The sequence below is a fragment of the Eurytemora carolleeae genome, unplaced genomic scaffold (genome assembly GCF_000591075.1).
Source record: "Eurytemora carolleeae unplaced genomic scaffold, Eaff_2.0 scaffold172, whole genome shotgun sequence".
NCBI classification, from domain to species: Eukaryota; Metazoa; Arthropoda; class Copepoda; order Calanoida; family Temoridae; genus Eurytemora; species Eurytemora carolleeae.
This window is the reverse complement of record NW_019396204.1, coordinates 38765-60258: the sequence shown is the minus strand read 5'-3', so window position 1 is coordinate 60258 and position 21494 is coordinate 38765. Positions and strand designations below refer to the sequence as shown.

At 32.0% G+C, this 21494-nt stretch overlaps 1 protein-coding gene across 1 annotated transcript in view; it reads right to left on the bottom strand.

The window, feature by feature from the left end:
- LOC111698032 (uncharacterized) overlaps positions 1–19808 on the bottom strand; it is a gene marked incomplete in the record, with an annotated part of 20597 nt that extends 789 nt beyond the window's left edge. The window contains 6 exon segments of the mRNA XM_023468250.1: positions 677–752; positions 4528–4677; positions 5187–5312; positions 5921–5966; positions 8293–8622; positions 19718–19808. Coding sequence (XP_023324018.1) covers positions 677–752; positions 4528–4677; positions 5187–5312; positions 5921–5966; positions 8293–8622; positions 19718–19753 — 764 coding nt within the window.
- Positions 19809–21494: the final 1686 nt, after the last annotated feature.

Below are 21494 nucleotides of genomic sequence, written 5' to 3'. Positions count from 1 at the left end.
AGTGTAGAGTGTAGAGTGTAGAGTGTAGAGTGTAGAGTGTAGAGTTGAAACGAAAATGTATGGGATCAAATTACTTTTATGTGACTTTTGAAGGCATTGATAATTTTGAATTAAGGCAAATTGAATTGAATTTGTATCTTAAAATAATAATAATAAAACAAACACTCTCATTTTGCACGCAAATATTACAGAGTCTACGGCCGAAAACCAAAACAAAACATATAAAATATATCGTCCACCCCCTGTTTTATATATTTTAATTAATTAAATTGTTTTATTTTCCGTTTATGGTCTAATAAAGGATAACTTCTATTTTCTTGTTGTATTACAGAATGCTATCCAAGCTGTAAGTTGAAAATTAAAAACTGACTTATAATCTAATTAAAAAGTAAACTATCCAGCTAATTAAAAAGTGGGTGTTATGTTATCTGTTATCTGTTATCTGTTTACACGATGTAAACAATTTTAGAAAGTAAAAATATTTTGAACCGGACTATTCGCACCAAAATTGTATCCAATTTATAATACAATTGATTTTGGATAATAAATGATAAGTAATCTCACAAAGCAAATACAAATACGGTTGTCATTCAACTCCCAATGGTTTATTTCAAACCATAAAAAAAAACATTTTTTAGATTAAGTTTTTTTCAAATTAACTTTAAGTTTTTCTAACCTGTATCTCTTCCTAGCCCTAGTAAGCATATCCATGAAGGTTACTGCAGTTACTCCGGGGGTTGACAGATTCAAACCTATACAAGTACACGTACAGTACACGTACAGTACACGTACAGTACACGTACAGTACACCTACAGTACACGCACAGTACACGTACAGTACACTTACAGTACACGTACAGTACACGTACAGTACACCTACAGTACACCTACAGTACACGTACAGTACACCTACAGTACACCTACAGTAAACATACAGTACACGTACAGCACGCGTACAGTACATGTACAGTACACGTGCAGTAAACGAGCAGTACACGTATAGTACACGTACAGTACATATACAGTATACGTACAGTACACGTGCAGTACACGTGCAGTATACGTGCAGTACACGTGCAGTACACGTGCAGTACACGTGCAGTACACGTGCAGTACACGTGCAGTACACGTACAGTACATGTACAGTACACGTAAAGTACGCATACCGATACGTACAGTACAGTAAAGATTTAAAACTAATTTACTAGACTTGCAAGGTTTGTCCACTGCACTGTAAAATTACATTCATAGATAACCTTTAATATGCTGTACAATGTTCATGGAATACAATTTTGAGTTTGACTGTAATGCTTTATTTGTTTATCTTATCCACTGTTTACTTTTAAAGATAATTTTGTGAACTCGTGCAGACTTGGTTTCTTCAATGAGTAGATAGTTGTTTTTGTTATTTTATTCTCTAATAACTTGCTCTCTTAATCCTGCGCCGGTATTGATCGATTACTAAGCCTGATAAATGAATCGATTATGTTTATACAAACACAGATTACACCATTTTTAATCTCATCTATATAAATAAAATTGTAATCTCTGTTGGGTCATGAACCCCTTGACCGATTTGCTTTAAATTTTGATTGGGAAATTCAGGAGAACCACGGGAATGTTCTCAGCCTGGGTTTCAAAGTCTAAGGTTAGTAAATGGGTTTTAATACCATAAATTTAGTTTTCCGGGTAAACGGTCGGATTAACTATAAGTAACCTGAACTGAAAACTTTAGAATGATGGATAACAAGATTAATGCTTAAACTCCTGGTTTAACTAAACCCGAAATTACTTTAATACGCAGTAGATATCCAAGAAAGAATAAAAATCAACCAATCAGCGTATCATGCTAAGATGTTTAACTTTTGAAAAACCGGTTTTTTTCTGGTGTTAATTGTGTCATATCAATTGAACTAATCATCGATTAAATAAATGTAAATTTTGGATTAATGTTTGTTAAGCTTCGTTTAAAATGATGCTAGTCATGAAATGTGATATATTTTAATAAGTTCATATTAACCTGATTAAATTTTATATTTGCTCAAATGCTCTAAAAGCCGGCTTGTGAACAGCTGACTTTAATTCAATCGGATATTAGTTCAATCGATATAGCATTGTATCTGTAATTGTTATCAAACGTAACTTTTATACAGTAGGGATATCCAAAAAAGAGGATGAAGAATAAAATCAGAAGTGTGTACATTGGATGCTCAGATTAAGCGACCAGGATAAATGGATATCTCATTCTAAAGTTTTCAGCTCCGAGCTCCGAGCTGAAAACTTTGAATGGGACATCCTTTATTTCGATTTGTTAATTAATCTGAAGATACCCGAGCTATGCCTCACTGCCTAACTTCTGTTGAAAAATGTGAACAATCTCTTTGGAAAAATGCTTAAGCGTGAAGATAAACGATTCTGACATTTTAAACTTGAGACTGCAAAGTTAATCTAGTGTTTAACCCCCACTTAAAGATGGACATCTTTCTTTTTTGAACAAACGAAACTTTTTAGAAAGAAAGAAATTTTTAGTGGAAAAGGTTGTTGTTCAGAAAAATTGAACGATGGACGAACGACTTGGATCGTTCAGAAAAATAAAAAAACGAATGAATTAAAAGAATGATATAAATCGATCGAACGAAATTTAAAAAAAAAAAAATTATTAAAAAGATTTGACAAAAACGAAAGTTTTTTACTAACCGTACAATTTTTTGGAACACATTTTTAAAAAACCGATTGTTTTTTTACTGAAAAACGGCTTTTCCCGACAAATGTTTGAAAAACTAACTAAACTATCGTTTTTCTACTGAACAAAAAACTTTACTCAATGAAAGATTTTTCTAAACGAACGATTTTACTGAAGAATGGCTCACTGAGTAAACGAATGAAACAGATGGAAATTGAACGATATTTTGGAAAACGAAAAAAGATTTTTTTTTGGACGATTAAGCAAAAACGAACAAAATGTATCGAACGATGAACGAACAAGATGAAAAAAACAGAACGCGTCCTTCTCTACAGCTGGGCCCACCCCCTTGTGTGTCTCATTCAAGCTTCATTAAATGATTATAATCATTTATTAATTAATCATAGAAGGGATTGTAAGAGTTATTTTAACTAACTCTAGTTTTAAAGAGACATGTGCGAATCCCAGCAGTACCATACAAGGTTTGTCTGATTAAGAACGTATGAGCTAAATATTAATCATCTTCTCTTATAAAATTGATAATTTTCAGTCACAATGTAGGAAATTGTCAGACTTAAACTCATCGTACAGGAGAACAACAACATATTCCTGATTATTGATTATGTATAGATTTGGGGGTACCATTGGGAATTGGGAAACTCCTTTCAACGATAGTCACTTGAGCAGTCCCTTTGAAGCCTGTTTCGCTGCAGAGCCGCTTGATAAATTACAATTGTTCAGTCGAAAATATTTAATAAATTGTCAAATCATGGTTAATTAATTAATTAATCAATTAATCAATTAATTAAATTTGCTTCAATCAAGAAAATGTTGTTTAGTCAATGCAGTTTTTTCTTAAAAGTCAACACTCAACATTTTTTTGTATTCATCCAGGCAACATAGGCTAATCTTAAAAGATTTTAGTTTAGAAGTATAAGAAGAAAACAAGGTTATAGAATAACAATAATTCAACATGAATTTATTTTTATGGTTTATGTAACGATTTTTTGCAACAAAACAGGTTTTCAAACTTTAGACAAGAAACTTTTTGTACCAGAAATTCTGTTTTAATTAATACTAGCTGAAGGGCCCGGCGTTGGCCGTGGAAAAATTTAAACAAAATATTTTTATAAAAAAAAATTTGAAAAAAAATTTCTGTTTTTTTTAAGCCTTTAACACAAAATTTCAACCCATTGGGTCCAGCCATTTGGCCAGCTATAGAAAAAAGAATTATTGATTAATTACATTTGTTTAGACAAAAATATTCACCAATGCTTAACAGACTTGAGATCGTGATATTTTTTTGTGGTAGCCAGAAAATCTTGTTTAGAATCTGTAGAGCCTAGCAACATAGTATAACCTTTAAATATTACTTAATCCAGATTCCAGAATTGTAAAATTTGAAGAAAGAAATATAGAAAGCTAAGAACTAACGACAAAAGCTCTTTATCTCCTATCTTCTTTATTTATTTCGACCACTCGCCAAAAAATCTGATCAACAGCTAGTGATGCAATCTTTGATATTTCAAACTTTGACAATTTCATCTTCCAGAGATTATAGTTTGAAATATCAACATCAGGTTTCATAGATATAAGGCTTAGGACAACTAATCAGTAATAACTATTTACTACTTTACTGGGAAGTTAAGGGAGTTTTACTTTATGGAAGGAACCCGTGGTTAAGTAAACTTTGTAATTTTCAGAAATTTAGATTTTAGTGCGCGAATTTGTTCACGAAAACTTCGCAGAGCGATTAGTTATTTTACTTAATTGTCCCAAGGGACGTAAAGTAACTAACGTCTCTATGTTAGAGGAATCATAGGTGGTATGAAGATGGCTCAAACCTGATAAAGTGGTTGGTAATCGTTCAGTTGTTTCTCCTTCTTGATCCTCTTCTTCCTTGCTTACTTCTTCGTAATCCTTTTCTTCGATTTTATCTTCTAGGTTTAGGTCGGAAGATTCTTCAACTCTTCGTGGTTGAACTTTGCTCTTCTCTGTACAAACATCAAGATTTAGTCTTTAATTTAGAATATTGGAACCCGCAAATATGTCATAAAAGGAATTGAGTCTTTGTTACAAACTCCAATTTTCAAATTCCTTTATCTTTGCAACCCGAGGCCGAATTTAAAGAATTTGAGCCGGGGTTTAAATTTAAGCCGCGGCTTAATTATGGCTGGTTTCACTTAGAATTGTATTCAATGTTTCAAGATTCAAGTCGGCGCTCAATTTAAACCGGGTTTTGGCGAATTTAACCCGCGACTTAAATTCTTTAAATTCGGCCTACGATGTTGTAAACCTTAAATATTTTAAACTGTTACATCAAATGATCACATTTTAAAGTATCAAAGGTTTATACTATCAAGCTGCAAAGATAAAGGGATTAGAAAATTTGAGTTGGTGACAAAGACTTAATTCCATTGGATCCAGGTCAGAGTTAGGATTTGTTTCCAAATCAGTCCGAACTAATGATAAAATTTAAAATGCATGTAAAATTTGTTTGTTCCTAAATCAGTATTTTCGAACAAATTAATGTGATCTCCTCCAAGTTCCACGAACTCGATCTCGTAATCAACATATCCGTCGTGTTGGAACACTTTTACATCCACTGGTTTTATTGCAGTCTCAGAGTCTTGTAATCATTCAATTATCAATCAAAATATTTCACGGATTTACTCAGTTTAACTTGCGCATTTTCAGGAATAAAAACATGAATACATTTATAATAAATGCATTCAAACAGCTGGTCTTTAGAGCTGAAAACATGATATATCATTCTACAGATCATCCCACCTTCTACACTCCATACTATTTATATAGATTGCTAGCCTTTAAAGTGTGTATGCAGGAAGCCTTGTAACGACCTGAAGATTAATAGGCCAAAAGTGTATTCGCAATCATAAACATGTTCTAGAGTGCTATATAATGAACATGAAGTTTCATTTTTTGCAAACTTTCTGGTGAAAAAATGGTGTTAACACATTACATTCATCCCTTCATAAATACAGACAGTCGCTCTAAATTTACATACCGAAACATGTGTTACTGAACAAAAAATGTGATATATTTCAAAATATTATTAATATGGAGTTATAACAAAGTGAAGGTAACTTTTTTCAATTTTTAATAAATAAGTTAGAATTATATTTTTTATAGATCAAGATATCTATTTTGCATTGAGGTCAGCACAATTTCAATATTTTTAGATTATTTGATTGATTGATTGATAAATTGATTAACCTAGTAAATCCTGTGGGAACATGTCTAAATAATCAACATCCAATACCTAAACAAATATTTTTAGTTTAGTTTAATGAAGGGACATGTAAGCATAATTTCAAGTGAACCTCTATGCAAAGATAGCAATGCCCGATTCACAGCGGTATCCTTAACCCTATATCTGCTGGGGGGGGGGTCAATTTGACCCCCCCCTGTAGTTTTTTTTACATAACTCAAAAAGTATTTGTCTGAGGCTGTTGAAATTTTCTGACTTTTCCTACATACCCAAAGCCCTCCCTTTAGGCCTAAAACCGGGCTTTAACCCTATCCCTTTAGGTTAAAAATGTGAAAATGCGGGAGTCACTTTTGAAGAGAAACCACAAATGAAAATATTCAGTTTAAAATCATGGATATCTAATTTAAACTGGATCAGAAAAAGCTTTTAAGGGTACCGTTGTAAATTAGGCATTAAAATTATACTTACAGTCCCTTTAATGTATCTAGGAACCATTATTTACAGTGATTTACAAAACTAGTAAGAACAAGATAACTCTGAAATAGAAAGGCGACCTTTAGAATCAAGTTATACCTTTAAATAGTCAAATGAGCAAAAGACAGTGTAAGCAGACCCATTTCGCTAAATTAGTGGATTAAAGGTGTAGTATAACTATTCGCTTTCTAACAATTACATATAATTAAGTTTTGCATTAATTTCGTCTTCCTGGACCATTGTTGTCTGGTTATCACTGTATGTAAACGTACTGCAGTTTCTGACAGGTATAAATAAAACTGAGTACTAGTTTGTTTACATTCATCCCGAAAAATGAATTACATCTTTTTGTGGCTCCCACAATAAAGGAATTCAATTTTTGCCTCAAACTCAAATTTTCTAATCACTATTTACTTACAACCTGATGGTGTAAACCTTTCATATTTCTAACTTATATTATTTTATCTAATAGAATTCAAAGTTTAAAATATCTAACGTCTACGACATTGGGCTGCAAAGATAAAGGGGTTAGGAAATCAGAGTTTGAGGCAAAGATTTAAAGTTTAACTATAAAGAAACCATGACGTGTGTTCTTTATGTTAACATGTGTTTAAGTTTACTTTTGATTTTTGACATCGCTTTTTTGGAACGCATACTTTACAACGTAAATTCACAACAATAACAATTAGTGTAATCTGTGCGGGTACAGGGTTGGAGGAGAGGGGGGTGGTGAGCCTCTTGAGCTCATTAATTTAACACATTTCCGTCATTATGCTTATCTTAAAGGGACTATTACACTCCTGTATGCCGATTCCATTAGCGCCTGATCCACTCAGGGTTCAGTCATGCGTTTGTTGTCTAGTCTGAACCAATAGAAATAGAAACATCTATCTTTCTATCTATCTCATTATCATAGAGTTATGAATCCTTCAATCAGCGCTATCAGTAAATGTAAATATTTACTTCTGCTGGAACTATAGTGCAGGAAACATAAAGGTTTCATTTAAGCTGTGATGTAAGTGTTAATATCAAGGGATGGCAATGTCCGATTCACAACGGTAATCTGTAATTTGTCTGATCACTTATTACTTCGATATCCATATTTTTCTTTCTTTACACTGTTTATTTTCATTTGCGGTTTCTATGCGAAAATTTCTTGAGCATTTCTTGCTTATAAGAAGTATTGGAGTAATTTTATCAGAATGAAACACTTTTTGAAGCAAGAAAATGAATCCAAATTTGTATCAGATTAAGTTTTCATGAAAAGATGGTATATTCCAAATTTTTATAAGACTAAGGTTTCAAGGGTACCGTTCAAAATCGGGCGTTACCATCTTTTGCATAAAGTTTCACTTGCAATTACGTTCACAGTCCCTTTAATTTTTAGAGTGGGAGCAGTACCTTATAATTTACTTGCCCTTTTCTACCTCCACAGTTAACTACTCATAAAGTTAGAACAAATTGTTTCAAATCTTGTTATTTGTGTCTCGTGTTTAATGTACGGTTCGGAGGTTATGGAGGTAATTATGGACACCATTGGGTATCTAATGACATTGATTGACGTGTAAGTTTACAATCATTTCTGAAACAAATCTATCAATATGAATTTATTTACAATGTTTTTATTAAAGGGACTGTAAGCGAAAATTCAAGTGACCCTACTATGTTGGCTTAGAAGGAAGGGGGACTTAAAGGAACTGATTGCTCGCAATTCAGAGGCGTATTCAGGAATTTTTCCAGGGGGGGGCTTAAATTTTTCCAGGGGGGCTCAGCACCCGTTCGGGCCTGAAAACCCCCTGAAATCAATAGATTGATAACGCCCCTGACTTGCATCAAGCATCAGTATATATATAATTTAGAGTTTAACTATTTACCATTTTTATTGTTTTTATTATGTTTATACCTTCTCGTTATGCTCTGGTAGATGTATAACAGGAACTGTATTATCTGTCTCCGCCGATTCTGTTCTTCCGCCTACCCAGTCCGCCCTACCAAGAGCGGGAGCGGTATCACCCCTTGCCACACCCTCATTTAAAGAATACATTAGAGGCGTGGCCGGGGAGGGTAGCTCGGGATGGAACAGATCAAAGACTGCCGGAGCTCCCAGGCGAGGCGGTTCAATCCGCTTTGACTGAGTGGTCGGGGCGGAGGGATTCCGCCGCCAACCATCAAAAGGAGCGGAGCCCACCTGGGCCACCAGCAGTACGACTAAACTCAAACACAACTTCAACATCTGAAAGGAAAAAATGTTTTTTTGTGTGATTCCAATTTTTGTGCATTCGAAGTTATGAAACAAATAAAACCGCGAAACTCATGAAACGTTGGAATAGGTAGACGACTCTTAGTCTCTAGTTATTTTTTTAGTTAGTCCAATAAACATGTGCAATGTACCCAGACCAATTTCACTTATTAAGTTAGTTTTCAAACTACTGGTTTAACTAAATATACACAAGAGATGAGATTGATTTACTTTCGTCTTTTTGTCGCGCAGATTTTGGGCTTAACTATAGATCGTTTTGATATGAATCTTTTTTAATCCAGTAGTTTTATAGAGTCAAAGCGCAGGCGTCGGAAAAATTGTAGAATATCTAATTAAGACATAAAATTAAAGCAAAACGCCAAACTGACCCAAAGAGTAGAAATTGATAGATTAAAACAACATTAATTTTAGATAAATACCAGCAAACTGATGCAAGCAGTTGGGATAATGGAGGTGCTGGGTAAAAAAAAAGTAGAAAAAAATGATTTTCTAATACCTATTTCCTTGCAACCCAATGGCATAAATATAAGATATTTCAAACTATGAATCCTGTAAGATAAAATTATCTAAGTTTGAAATGTTAATGGTTTACACCATCAGATTGCAAAGATTTAGAGATTAGAAAAATTTGCTTTGAGGCATGGAATCGTTTCCTGTAGGGAAGTGAATTACTACAAGAAAATGTCAAATGTCAAATGTCTATTCTATATTTAACAAATATCTATACATGTCTATTGTCTACTGTATGATTGGAAAATGTTTACTAATACCTATATCTTCTTAATGTCTACAAAATATAACAAATGTCTGTCAAATATGTCGCTCGATCTACTAAAACCCACTATTTCTTAGCTTAGTAAACGCGTTATTACTGTAGTACGCACCGAAAGCTTTAGTGAAGGGTTAAGTGGTGCATGTCTATTTAATGTCTATATAACGTCTACCTACATACATTATGTCTATAAAACGTCTACATACATAATGTCAAGATAACGTCTACATACATAATGTCTATATAACGTCTACATACATAATGGCTATATAACGTCTGCATACATAATGGCTATATAACGTCTACATACATAATGTTTATATAACGTCTGCATACATAATGTATATATAACGTCTACATACAAAATGTCTATATAACGACTACATACATAATGTCTACGAAATTATTTGTCTACTAATCATGAAAGATGGATGTCTGAAGTCAAGGTTATAATGCAAGGAAAGTTAATAGCTGTCGCGTATACTCTGCGCACATATTGAAACCAGTTCTCTCTGGGCGGAATCTTTGAAAAAAATGCATCAGTGTTCGTCTAGTATCCGTGGATGATAAAAGCAGTTAATTTTGATAATTTTAAAAAATCACACAATAGTTTCCTATGACCAGAATATTTCATAGATTATTTTTGTGAAAATGGATTCAATGTCAGGCTGTGAAATCCGTATTGTGTTTACTATTCCGCCCAAAGACAGTACACTGCAGTACAAAAAAAATGCGCACACCTCTGAAATAACTTATCTTGCATAAGTACCTTGTATGAAGTGTGCTTAATTATTGTGTGCACAAACAGCCCACTAAACTAACCCAGAAACATACAGTAGAAGCAGAGGTAGCAATCAATCAATCACTTGATTTTTCAGTCAATCAACTAATCAATCAACAAACAATTACTGAGAATACAGAGTAAATAAACGGTAAAACTCAACAGAAATAGAAAGGACACGAAAAATAAATATAGATTATATAAATACTAGCTTAAGGGCCAGGCGTTGCCCGTGAAAAAAAAAATTAAAGAAGAAAAAAATATTTTTTTAAAATCGATTTGTTTTAGCCTATTACACCCCTGGCCACCTATGAGTATCCACAAAAAAATTCAGCCCAATCGACGGTCCAGCCCCATTGGCTATTAAAATAGTGAAAAAATAAGGTTTATTAGCGATTATTGACATTTTTTATTTCCTTCTACTTCTTAAAAACGTTTATCGGTTTTACACATAATAAACGAATACATGCTAATTAACATGGCTCTGTCTCTTTATTGCATTTTTCGCTTTTAAATAACTATGCATGCATATCTAAATAAAATCTGGACATGAGTCTAAAATATGCAGAAATATTTGCTTGAAAATCCGCTGTAACAATCATCTGCAGAATGAAAAGTTTTGAGTTTGGTAGACCTACTCTTTCAGTTAGTTATGCTTTAGTTTTTTGGGGGGTGCTTAAAAAATTTATTTTTAGAAAAGTCTCTTAAGTTGTTTAGATGTTATGTTTTAGTTAAGAATTTTGACCGAAAACCCGCTATTTTTCATTGAAACTCTTAAAATAGGACGCTACTCTGACTAAATAAAGGATTTAAGGTGCTGCTGGAGCCCCTAACTTTTTTCTATCTGGCTGTTAGAATCTTTTTATAATTAAGATTATCCCCAAACACTTGTGCTTTCCTGTGCTTTAACTACAAATATAAGTTTTTCTTCCAAAATACTCGCTTTAACAAAGACGACATCTAAATATATTGCGGGATTACAGGATTCATTCAAGGAAAATATATGAATGGTAAAGGTAATTATAAATTATAAATAAAAATGCTAGCTACAATTCATATAATGTTTGTAATGAAAAGATTATCAGAATTTATTCATTTTGTCAAGTCTCAACATGAAACACAAGACGTATTTTAAGAGTAGTATTGTGACAAGACAGTCACACCCCCCATGACCACTAAAATATACCACACCTAACTATCTCCGTTTCTTTAATAAAAACTATGACAAATAAAAAAAAATGTAAAAATAGTTAAAGCCAAAAAAAAATGCTGCCAAGAAAAAAAAATGAAAAGGGGAAAAGAGCAGGGAAAGGGAAGGAAAGTGAGAGTGCATAGGGGGGAGGGGCAGGAGGATTCATGGATAAATATTGGAAGGAACCAAAAACCCAAACAATAGCTAATGCGTAGCAGCGGACACTTTTATCTCATGCGTAATATCATACAGGACATTCATCATCAATATTATGACAGATAATTCATCTTTGAATTCCAAGTTGAACTCTTGACTCTGTGATCTGAATATCAAACCTGTTGAAAACATTGATAGATATTTGGATACCAATGTGAACCTTTCAACCCTGGAAAGATCAAAGATTTTTAATTTTAGAATTTTATGTTTCTAGATTAAACGGGATTGTTGTTGAAATTTAAAATGATCCTGAAAGGGAGCGTTCGCAAAAACGGATGTTAAACAAATTAATTTAATTCCAAACACATCATTCAGATATTACATTATTTTTCGACGCATGCGTAAATAGTTAATATTTCATAAAATTTTTGATTTTTTTTAAATCATGAAATATCAGTTATTTACAAATGCGTCGAAAAACAATCAATGACTATTGTTTGTAATATCTGAAAGTTTTGTTTGGAATTAAATTGATTTGTTTACGATCCGAGTTGAATATTGCATGTTTCTGAATTTTTATAATTCGGTACTAGTCGTTTTTAACAATTTTCCCCTTATAGACGCAACAGATAGAAGTATAATTAGTAGCGATCAAAAGCGCTTTTTTATCGCATTAAGCCTATACCCCCTTTCATTTTTCGCAAACACTCCCTTTAACTTATAGATTTTCGTTTTCGACGGTATTTTTTAACCCACTACCGACTAACATTGTCATCTTTTAGCTAAAAACATCCTGCAAATCTGTAAAAGGGTACTTGAGTTTCAGTCTACAATCCCTTTAATAACGCGGATATTCATTTGATATAAAGAAAGAAGTTAGACACACCTTCTGTAAACATCTATAATGAATTCTTAGATTGTTTAGAGTTTAGATCAATGATAACCAAATACATTTGTTATCTCAGACAATCTTTAGTAAATTATTGAAGAATAGAAAAGATTATTTCATAATCATCTTTTAAATTATTGATTTGAAGGATACAATACAAATTTGGGCATCCCTCCCCACCCAGCTAAGCCCTCTACTTATACCTAGCTAACTAACTATTATATCTCCGCTCCTTTAAACCTTTAAATTTATCTTTTATCAGTAAATCCTGGTTACAGACTGTACGGACTGTTCACACTACACACAATTACAAGCGATCCTCCATTGAAATCAATCATTGACATTAGTACGATGGAGAAAGTTCAAAATTTAATGGAATTGCGTCTTTGCCACAAACTCAAATGTTCTAATCACTATATCTTTGCAACCCGATGGTGTGACCTTTTATATTTCAAACTCAGATTATTTTATTTGACAGAAATCATAGTTTGAAATATCAAAGATCTTCATCATCGGGTTTCAACCATACAAAGAAAGAAGATATCAAATTCTTTGCTAAATTCACTTGTTGTATTCATCGAAATAAATTATGTCAAAAATACTTTACAAAAAATAATTTCGAGTGATAGTTGGGTTAGAGAGAGTATAAATCATGAAATCATTGATTCAAACTATGTAAACTGTTTCTTTTAAACAGTTTTGAGAAATATGGCTCTTTAGTTTTGCTAATAACGTCAAGCTAAAGTAAATGTTTTAATCATAACTCCTAAAATTGAAGAGTTATTGTGAAGACTAAAAATGTTATGAATTTCTAATATGATACCAAAAGAATTTATTTGATCATACTTGTGCATAAAATCAAAACTAGAGGATCTACGAGGTCAAAAAGTTATATCAGTAATATCGAATCGCATAAATTTTACTTTCTCCTTGAGTCTATAGTTTGCGGTGTTCCTTTACATAGATATCTAGATAGATTTACACTAAATGAGTAATTTTTTTAGTAAAATGTTTTTTTCAGACAGAACACAATTCTCCTAAAGTTCAACATTTTTTTAAAACATTTTAATTACCAAATATTGCCACCCCCCCATGCTTCTAAAATCCGACGAAATCAGACAAATAATCCACAATTTAACGGAGGGAAATATTAAAACCATTTAAAATATTTAACCGCTGTTCAGACCAATATGTTCTGCATGAACAGAACTAAAAAATACTAAATATAACTCTTGGTTGCAAATGATGTTTTTTATTCAGTTTTAACGTGTCTGACAAAAAAATGTGAAAACAATTAGAATTACTTTAAAATATACCTACAATGAGTAATTTTTTATGAATCATTTTAGACCTTTGAGACGTTTTTACCGTGCATTTTTGTTCAACAAGTGAGCAAATTTAATCTTTAAAATCTTCATAGTATGTCGATTTGATTTGGAGAATCAGTTTAAAAACTTATTCAATTACGACGACGAAAATTGTAGTAAAAATACTTCGGTAAACTAATTAGTTCTTTAGGGACAGGTTAACTTTTATCATCGAAAATAAGTAATCTTATTCAGCTACTGGATTCTGGATAAATGTTTCATTGTTCACGAATATTTTTTCTAGATTTCATGGAATTTTTATCGAAAATAAGAAATTTGGAAAATTTGAAGAAATATAAGAACAAATTCTGAAGAATAAGAAATTCAATATAAAACTGAAAAAGAAATAATAATAATAATTTATTGAGAAAATTTCAATTGAGAAATATTTTCCTAAACATCTAATGAGTTTACAATATATTTTTAATAAATAAGTTTAAAAATTGATTCTCAAAACGTAATCACCCATGGATGATTTTGAACGTCGACTTTGCGCTAAACTCAGTAATTATACATCATTAAATCGTTTTATACAGCATGGTAAGCGATTATATCAATACAATGAAGGCGACTTTTTTATTTTAGTATTGATTGCTTTTATTGAATTATAAGTTTTCAAATAATCAAAGAGAAGCTTTTTTATTATTTAATTGACAGCTTTCTTAACTTCTACGTTTCTGTGTATCTATGCTGTTTTAGAGCTTTATACAGATCAAAATTTAAATCGAAAGTCGTCTTCATTGTATTAATATAATCGCCTCCAACTTTATGTATCAAATGAATCCTAAAAAATTTCTCCAAAATACTACATTCTCAGTTCAATTTCCATACATTTCCCGTCACTCCCTTTAAGCTAAGTTTGATCTGAAGGGCCTGCTGGTAAAGCCGAATATAATTTCATGAGTAAAGAGGGGGGGGGGGATATCAACCCCCTTTCAGGTTGATTTCTCCTTTACTTAAAAACGACTTGAACGCTCAAACATATTGGCTTTTTTTACTTCAGACTTGCAATACGGTGAAAAAGTCGATATGTGTTTTTCAAAAATCTAAAATATAACTTTGTGAGCTACAAATTTATAATTACATGTTTAAAAAAATGTTAATATTTGACAAAAATATATTTTTCTGATGTACTTTTTTATAAGAAAGAATAAAACTGAAAAGCTTACTATTTATTACATAGACAATTACAATCAAAGCACCCTGAGTTTTTAGTGTTATATAAATAGTTAATTCTAGTTAATATTGTTTTAAACCCCTGTATTTAAGTTTACAGTACAATGACAAGTCATGTTTAGTATTATAAATGTTTCTGGTCTGGATTTTGAGTCATCTGCAGGTTTAGTCACTAAACATGATACTATTTTACGGAGTTACCCACAAAGGATGAAACTGTTAAGACGACCTGAAACTCATAAAGTATGGCAATGATTACAAGGTTAAATTAAGCTTTGAATATTGTATTTTAATAGCCTATTTATTGACAATGACATGGCAACAAGTGAATCATAAATACATGCCAATAGCCAGTATAAATTCTGTACAATCGTCTCTGAAGTCTCATCCTTTGCTGGTAACCCTGTACGGGCTGTAGTATCACTATATATTTATAGGGATTTCAACGCAAGTGGCTTTTAATCATTCCGAGCCCTTTTATTCCGCACAATTCAATGCAATTCCGCACAATTCAACGCAATTTCGCGCAACATAATTCCGATTGGACCCCCCCCCCCCTCCCATCGGAATATTTATTTGGAACCTTAAAAACTTCGGTTTGCAGCAGCCTTCTGTTGCTAATTGCAAAGGATTAATATGACGCAGGAAAAATAACGAAATATATTTCTTTTTCATTTTTAAATTCAAATAAATGGGTGGCCATTAAGGGATTAAATTTGTACCCAGTAAAAAAGACTGTACACGAACATGTTTGCGAATATTAAACTTTTTCCCGGATTTTTCCTTATTAACCTAAAGTTTCAAATATATTAAGCTTGACCCTATTTTCTTGACTGTGTACGCTAACGCTGTGGATTCCTTATAAATCAGTTTAATGGATCGTGAGACTGGAAAACCATTTTTTAAAACATTTTTATTTGAACAAGCACGATGCTTGCAGTGATAACGACAATGATGACATGATGTACTAGAGAATAACTAAAAATATGGTTCAGTAGCCATGCAATCTATTTGAAGGCAATTTGAATTTTATAAATTTTAGCTGACAACCCCAATTAAAGGGCGTGGCATAATACGACGCAATTAGTTGGAGGGGGGCAAAGTATTTTGCCCCTCCCTCCAATTTTAAAAAAATCATTTAGTTTGAGATATAAAACGGGTAATGTAATCAGAGTGAAATCAGGTTGAAATATACATGTTTTCATTTTAAAATTGTCTGAATATGGATTTTAATTATAATTTTTAAATCTGATTTTTAGTTTAATCTGACTTAGATGATGAATAAGAGTTAGTAAAAATACAGCCAACGTTGAAAACCCCACCCCAGAGCAAGCAATTTAAAAAAGAGTATCATTGAAGGAAACTCTCGAGTTTCCTTTTTGGGGTCTTAACTTTTGTAGAGATTTTGATCTTAAAGATTCTAAAAATTGGAAAATTAAATATAAAACTGGTTTTCAAAACGATACCCTGTCTTAAGTTTTGGGCTCTGAAATAACGAATCTATAAAAACTGTACACTGTGTCTGTGCAGTGCACAGTGTACTTTAAAAATCGTTGGAATTCATATTACTTTTGATCATGGTGTCTCTGTAAAGTGTATAATCTATGCTTCGCACCATATCAACGGATAGTTTTTATTTCGCTTCAACTTAATTAAATTGAATTTAGGTCCATTAACTTGATATTAAACGAGTTCTTGATATGGTTCGAACTATATAAATACATCTATGAATTGTGCATAAAAAGTAGTATTCTATGTTTGTGTGCAATGAACATGCTAGACCATAACTTTAAATCAATTTGCCTTGCAGGGACAAAAGTATTCCTTAAAAGGATATATAAGAAGTTCTTGTTTTTCTCACTAAAAAATGATTATTTTTAAATGGATTTAGAAAAAAGTCACTCGCGGATTTTTGTCAACACTGAAGGATATCATGAGATTTTAACACCTCAACACTTTAACGATTTACTTCTTCAATTGTTACTCAGAACAAGATCCGTAAAATACCATTTGTGAATCGAACAATTGCATTCTTTAAACATGGAAGACCAATTAAAATTACATTTCTCAGTCCCAATAGAAACTGCTTATTCTAGCAAAAATTTCATCAACAAAAAATGGTTCCAAGTTAATCCTAGAAAGAGGATCGTACAAGAAAAGTCATTACTTCAGTAATGTATTTTTGCCACCCCCCTCTCTTTGATCTCATCCTTCCTTCCGCTTTCCCTCCCCTTGGAAAGCAGGGTACACCTTTTTTGGCCAGAGCCCCCCCCCTCCACCCCACCCCCTCAAATCTTCGGGAACAATAACCTCCTTGATTCGAAATTCAATTATATAAATGACGGAACCAAAAATAGTCAACACAATATTTGCAAGTCTTTCAAACTATGGTAATGGTTAATCTTATCCCGATATTTCAATGATTTCTGATTGAAAAAGTAGTTTCATGGAATTTATATAATGTGAGCATACTTTAGATCTAATGTACTCTATTAGCAAGAAAAATGAGAACAATGTTAAAAGGTTTTATTTATTTTAACCACGAATGAATTTATCAAAGCACAGGCTGCAACAAAAGAAAAACATGACAAAAAGTAACAAAGAAAAAATCCCCGTGATACGTTTATTAAATAACTAGTTTATGTGTTGATTTGTTTATATCCAATAAACAAGAAAATGGCCGAGCCAATCGGGATTACATTTTTTTTGACGTTATATCGCCGCAGAAAAAGACCAAAAACGGCCAGAATTTCTAAAAAGGAGCAGATATCAATAGAAAAATCATAAGCTTTTTTTCATAATAAACAAAATAAAAAAGGTTCAAAGGAGAAAATCGGACAGTCAATAAAAACTTTTTTGATTGACAACAGTACTTTTCGGCCTTTGCTTAACTAATAAATATTTGTCCTGCAATTTTCAAATGCATCTGTATTTTTACTCTCATTGTGAAATGTACATCGAAAGATAAAACGTTGGCAGCCATGATTACTAAATAGCAAATGAAGGCGCATTTTAAAAAGTCTTGATAATAAATCTATCCATTCATTAAAGTGGGTTTAAACGACAATTTCGATGTCTTTACTCCAAAACTAGAGTGTTGGTGTGTTTAACTATTTAAAACCCAATAATGTTTTATTGCGGCCCCGATTCAGGCAATAAAAGGACGGGTGGAGTGGAAAAATCTAAGTTTGGTACAAATTGGTAAAATTTCTTATAATTTTAGTTGTAAACAATACTTTATAAATTAAAGTTTTAATCATAATACAAAATAGAAAAGAGCAAAAAATAATATTGTGTAATGTGTGCAATAAATAAAAAAGTAGGTAATTGTTTGATTACGTTTAAAAATGTGTGCAATAAATAAAAAGTAGGTAATTGTTTGATTACATATAAAAATGTGTGCAATAAATAAAAAAGTAGGTAATTGTTTGATTACGTATAAAAATGCGTGCAATGAATAAAAAGTAGGTAATTGTTTGATNTTGCATTTTTGATTTGAAAATTGTAATCATAAATTAGTTATAAAATCCTCTCCTGTTTTTATTTAAAATCTAAAAAGTCAAAGTTTTCAATTTTTAAAAAGAGTAAGAACCAAATTAAGATAATTAATTATCAAGCATTTACATGTGAACACAAAAACCTAATGTTTCTTAATCATTAAAAATAATTTGATTACACCCACTTTAAACTCTAATTTTATAATCCTTATATTTCTGTAACCTCATGGTGAACATCTTTGATATTCTAAACTTTAAGTAAGTTAGTTTTCAACGATTTAGCAACGTGAGGAAAAGATGTACACGAAAGTAATTGAATAAAAATTAAACTTGTATTTAAACCAGCTTTCTTAGTTACATCCTTCCTGACCTTTTCATATTAACTAGTTTCTACTGCAGTTTGCAGTCCGACAAAAAAGAAGGTAAAGTAAAAAGACATTTTTTTTTATGGAAAATAATCTAAAAGGCTAGATATGTTTTTATGGACAAACAATTTGAGGATTGTATTGATTGTATGGATTAAGGATTGTATGAATATGGGATTGTGATAAAAGAGGATTTTATGGATTAAGGGTTGTAATAAAAGATGATTGTATGTATTATGGATTGTAATAAAAGAGGATTGTATGGATTTAGGGATGTTATAAAAGAGGTTTGTATGGATTAAGGATTGAAATAAAACAGGATTGTATGAAAAGAGGATTGTATGAAAAGAGGATTGTATGTAAAGAGGATTGTATGTAAAGAGGATTGTATGTAAAGAGGATTGTATGTAAAGAGGATTGTATGGAAAGAGGATTGTATGTAAAGAGGATTTTATGTAGAGAGGATTGTATGTAAAGAGGATTGTATGTAAAGAGGATTGTATAGAAAGAAACGTTATGAAAAGAGAGGAAAGAGACGTGTTGAAATTATCCAAAAAAATTTGACAGTTCATTTTATTTAATTATATTTAAAGACCAGGATCTTTATTTAACCTTGTTTGTATTATTTAAAAACATCAAGATGTATTTTTATGTTTATAATTGGTATTCTGTCAGAACACTGTGTAATTATAATACTATTGTGTCCCTTTTCAATCTGGAAACTTCTCAGAATTGTCTTTTTATCAATTCGATTGTTCAGAATTGAATGCAGAGGGATCTGGATCAAATACAATATTTTCACTGGATATCACTTTTTTAAAACCTGAAGACATGCTTTACTACTTTACTCCTCGATTTGTTGTCGTACCTTACCGGTGTGTGCTGAGTTCCGGGAGACTCTGTAGGCATCTTCCCCACACGGGGTTCACTAGACGACTGAGCGATTCCTGAAGAAAATGCGGGAATAGAGATCTCAACCGGACTGGGCAGGAAAATGTGTGCAATATATAAAATGTAGGTAATTGTTTGATTACTTATAAAAATGTTTGCAATATATAGAAGCCTGACATAGGATCCATCATTCACATAAAAAATCATTGNGCAAAGGGGGGGTTGAATGACAAGTAAAGAATATTATTGTGTATATTAATGGTATGTATAGAGAATAGACAGGGGCTATTGTAAGCTTGAATAATCAGGGCTACCGAACATCTATAGAAGAGTTGAAGGGAGTTAGAGCTATTTACTCGTCATGGAGTGGATAGGGCCGAAAACCACGCCCAACCAAGGCCGCTGGATGGATAGATAGATAGAGAAGAGGTTCCATTATGCATTTGGTTGGGCGGAGACCGATCTGTATTATCTTAGCTTGGGAAATAGAACTGTCATTGATCCCATCCAGTCCTTTCTTAATTCTCTCAACTATTATAGAAAAAAAACACTAAATGTTAAATTAAGTGAATAGTAGTAATTAAGCAAAAAAGTTCTCTTTAATTAGGCTTTAATCGTGCAAAATTTTAGAAAATTGGTATATTAACCAAACTTTAGAAACGTAACAAAGAATTTTCTCCTTATTGTTTTTTTAAGTTCAACACAGCAAGCAAATACAATTAAACTTAAATATCGTCTGCTCTGCTCAATTAAAAATATTTCTTTGTTACATTTTAGTTAGATGTTTTTTTATAAATTTTTTGGATTTTTTTTGTACAAATTTTTGGATTTTTAAATCCTGATTTTCAGGAAAAGCTTTAATCTTTAAAAAATTTTAAATTACAGAAAATTAGATTTTTGATTTAGAAAAATTTTATAATTTCATAATTTTCAATTAAATTCTAAAATAAGAAAAAAACACTGAGATCAATATTACTCTCCGGATTCTAAATTATTTATAAAATCGATTAGAATAAAGTTAATGCATGAAGGATATGTGGCGCCGGGGTTTACTTTACAACTAGATTTAACAAAATATCAGGGGATCAAAGATTATGTTGTAAACCTCAATATTTTGACAGGATTATAAAATTGGAACTTTCAAACTCCTGCTTTTTGTAAATATTAGTTATAGAGATTAGTTTCTAGTTTCAAACAAGGAAAATAAAACCCAGGAACCTTTAACTTCAAGTAGTTGGCAGTAGGATGTTTTGAAGTAGGAGAGTATAGTTGAAAGTATGATGTATTGAAGTAGCAGAGTAGTTGGCAGTATGATGTTTTGAAGTAGCAGAGTAGTTGGCAGTATGATGTATTGAAGTAGCAGAGTAGTTGGCAGTATGATGTTTTGCAGTAGCAGAGTAGTTGGCAGTATGATGTATTGAAGTAGCAGAGAAGTTGGCAGTATGATGTTTTGAAGTAGCAGAGTAGTTGGCAGTATGATGTTTTGAAGTAGCAGAGTAGTTGGCAGTATGATGTTTTGAAGTAGCAGAGTAGTTGGCAGTATGGTGTTTTGAGATAGCAGAGTAGTTGGCAGTATGATGTATTGAAGTAGCAGAGTAGTTGGCAGTATGATTTATTGAAGTAGCATAGTAGTTGGCAGTATGATATTTGAAGTAGCAGAGTAGTTGGCAGTATGATGTTTTGAAGTAGCAGAGTAGTTGGCAGTATGATATATTGAAGTAGCAGAGTAGTTGGTAGTATGATGTTTTGAAGTAGCAGA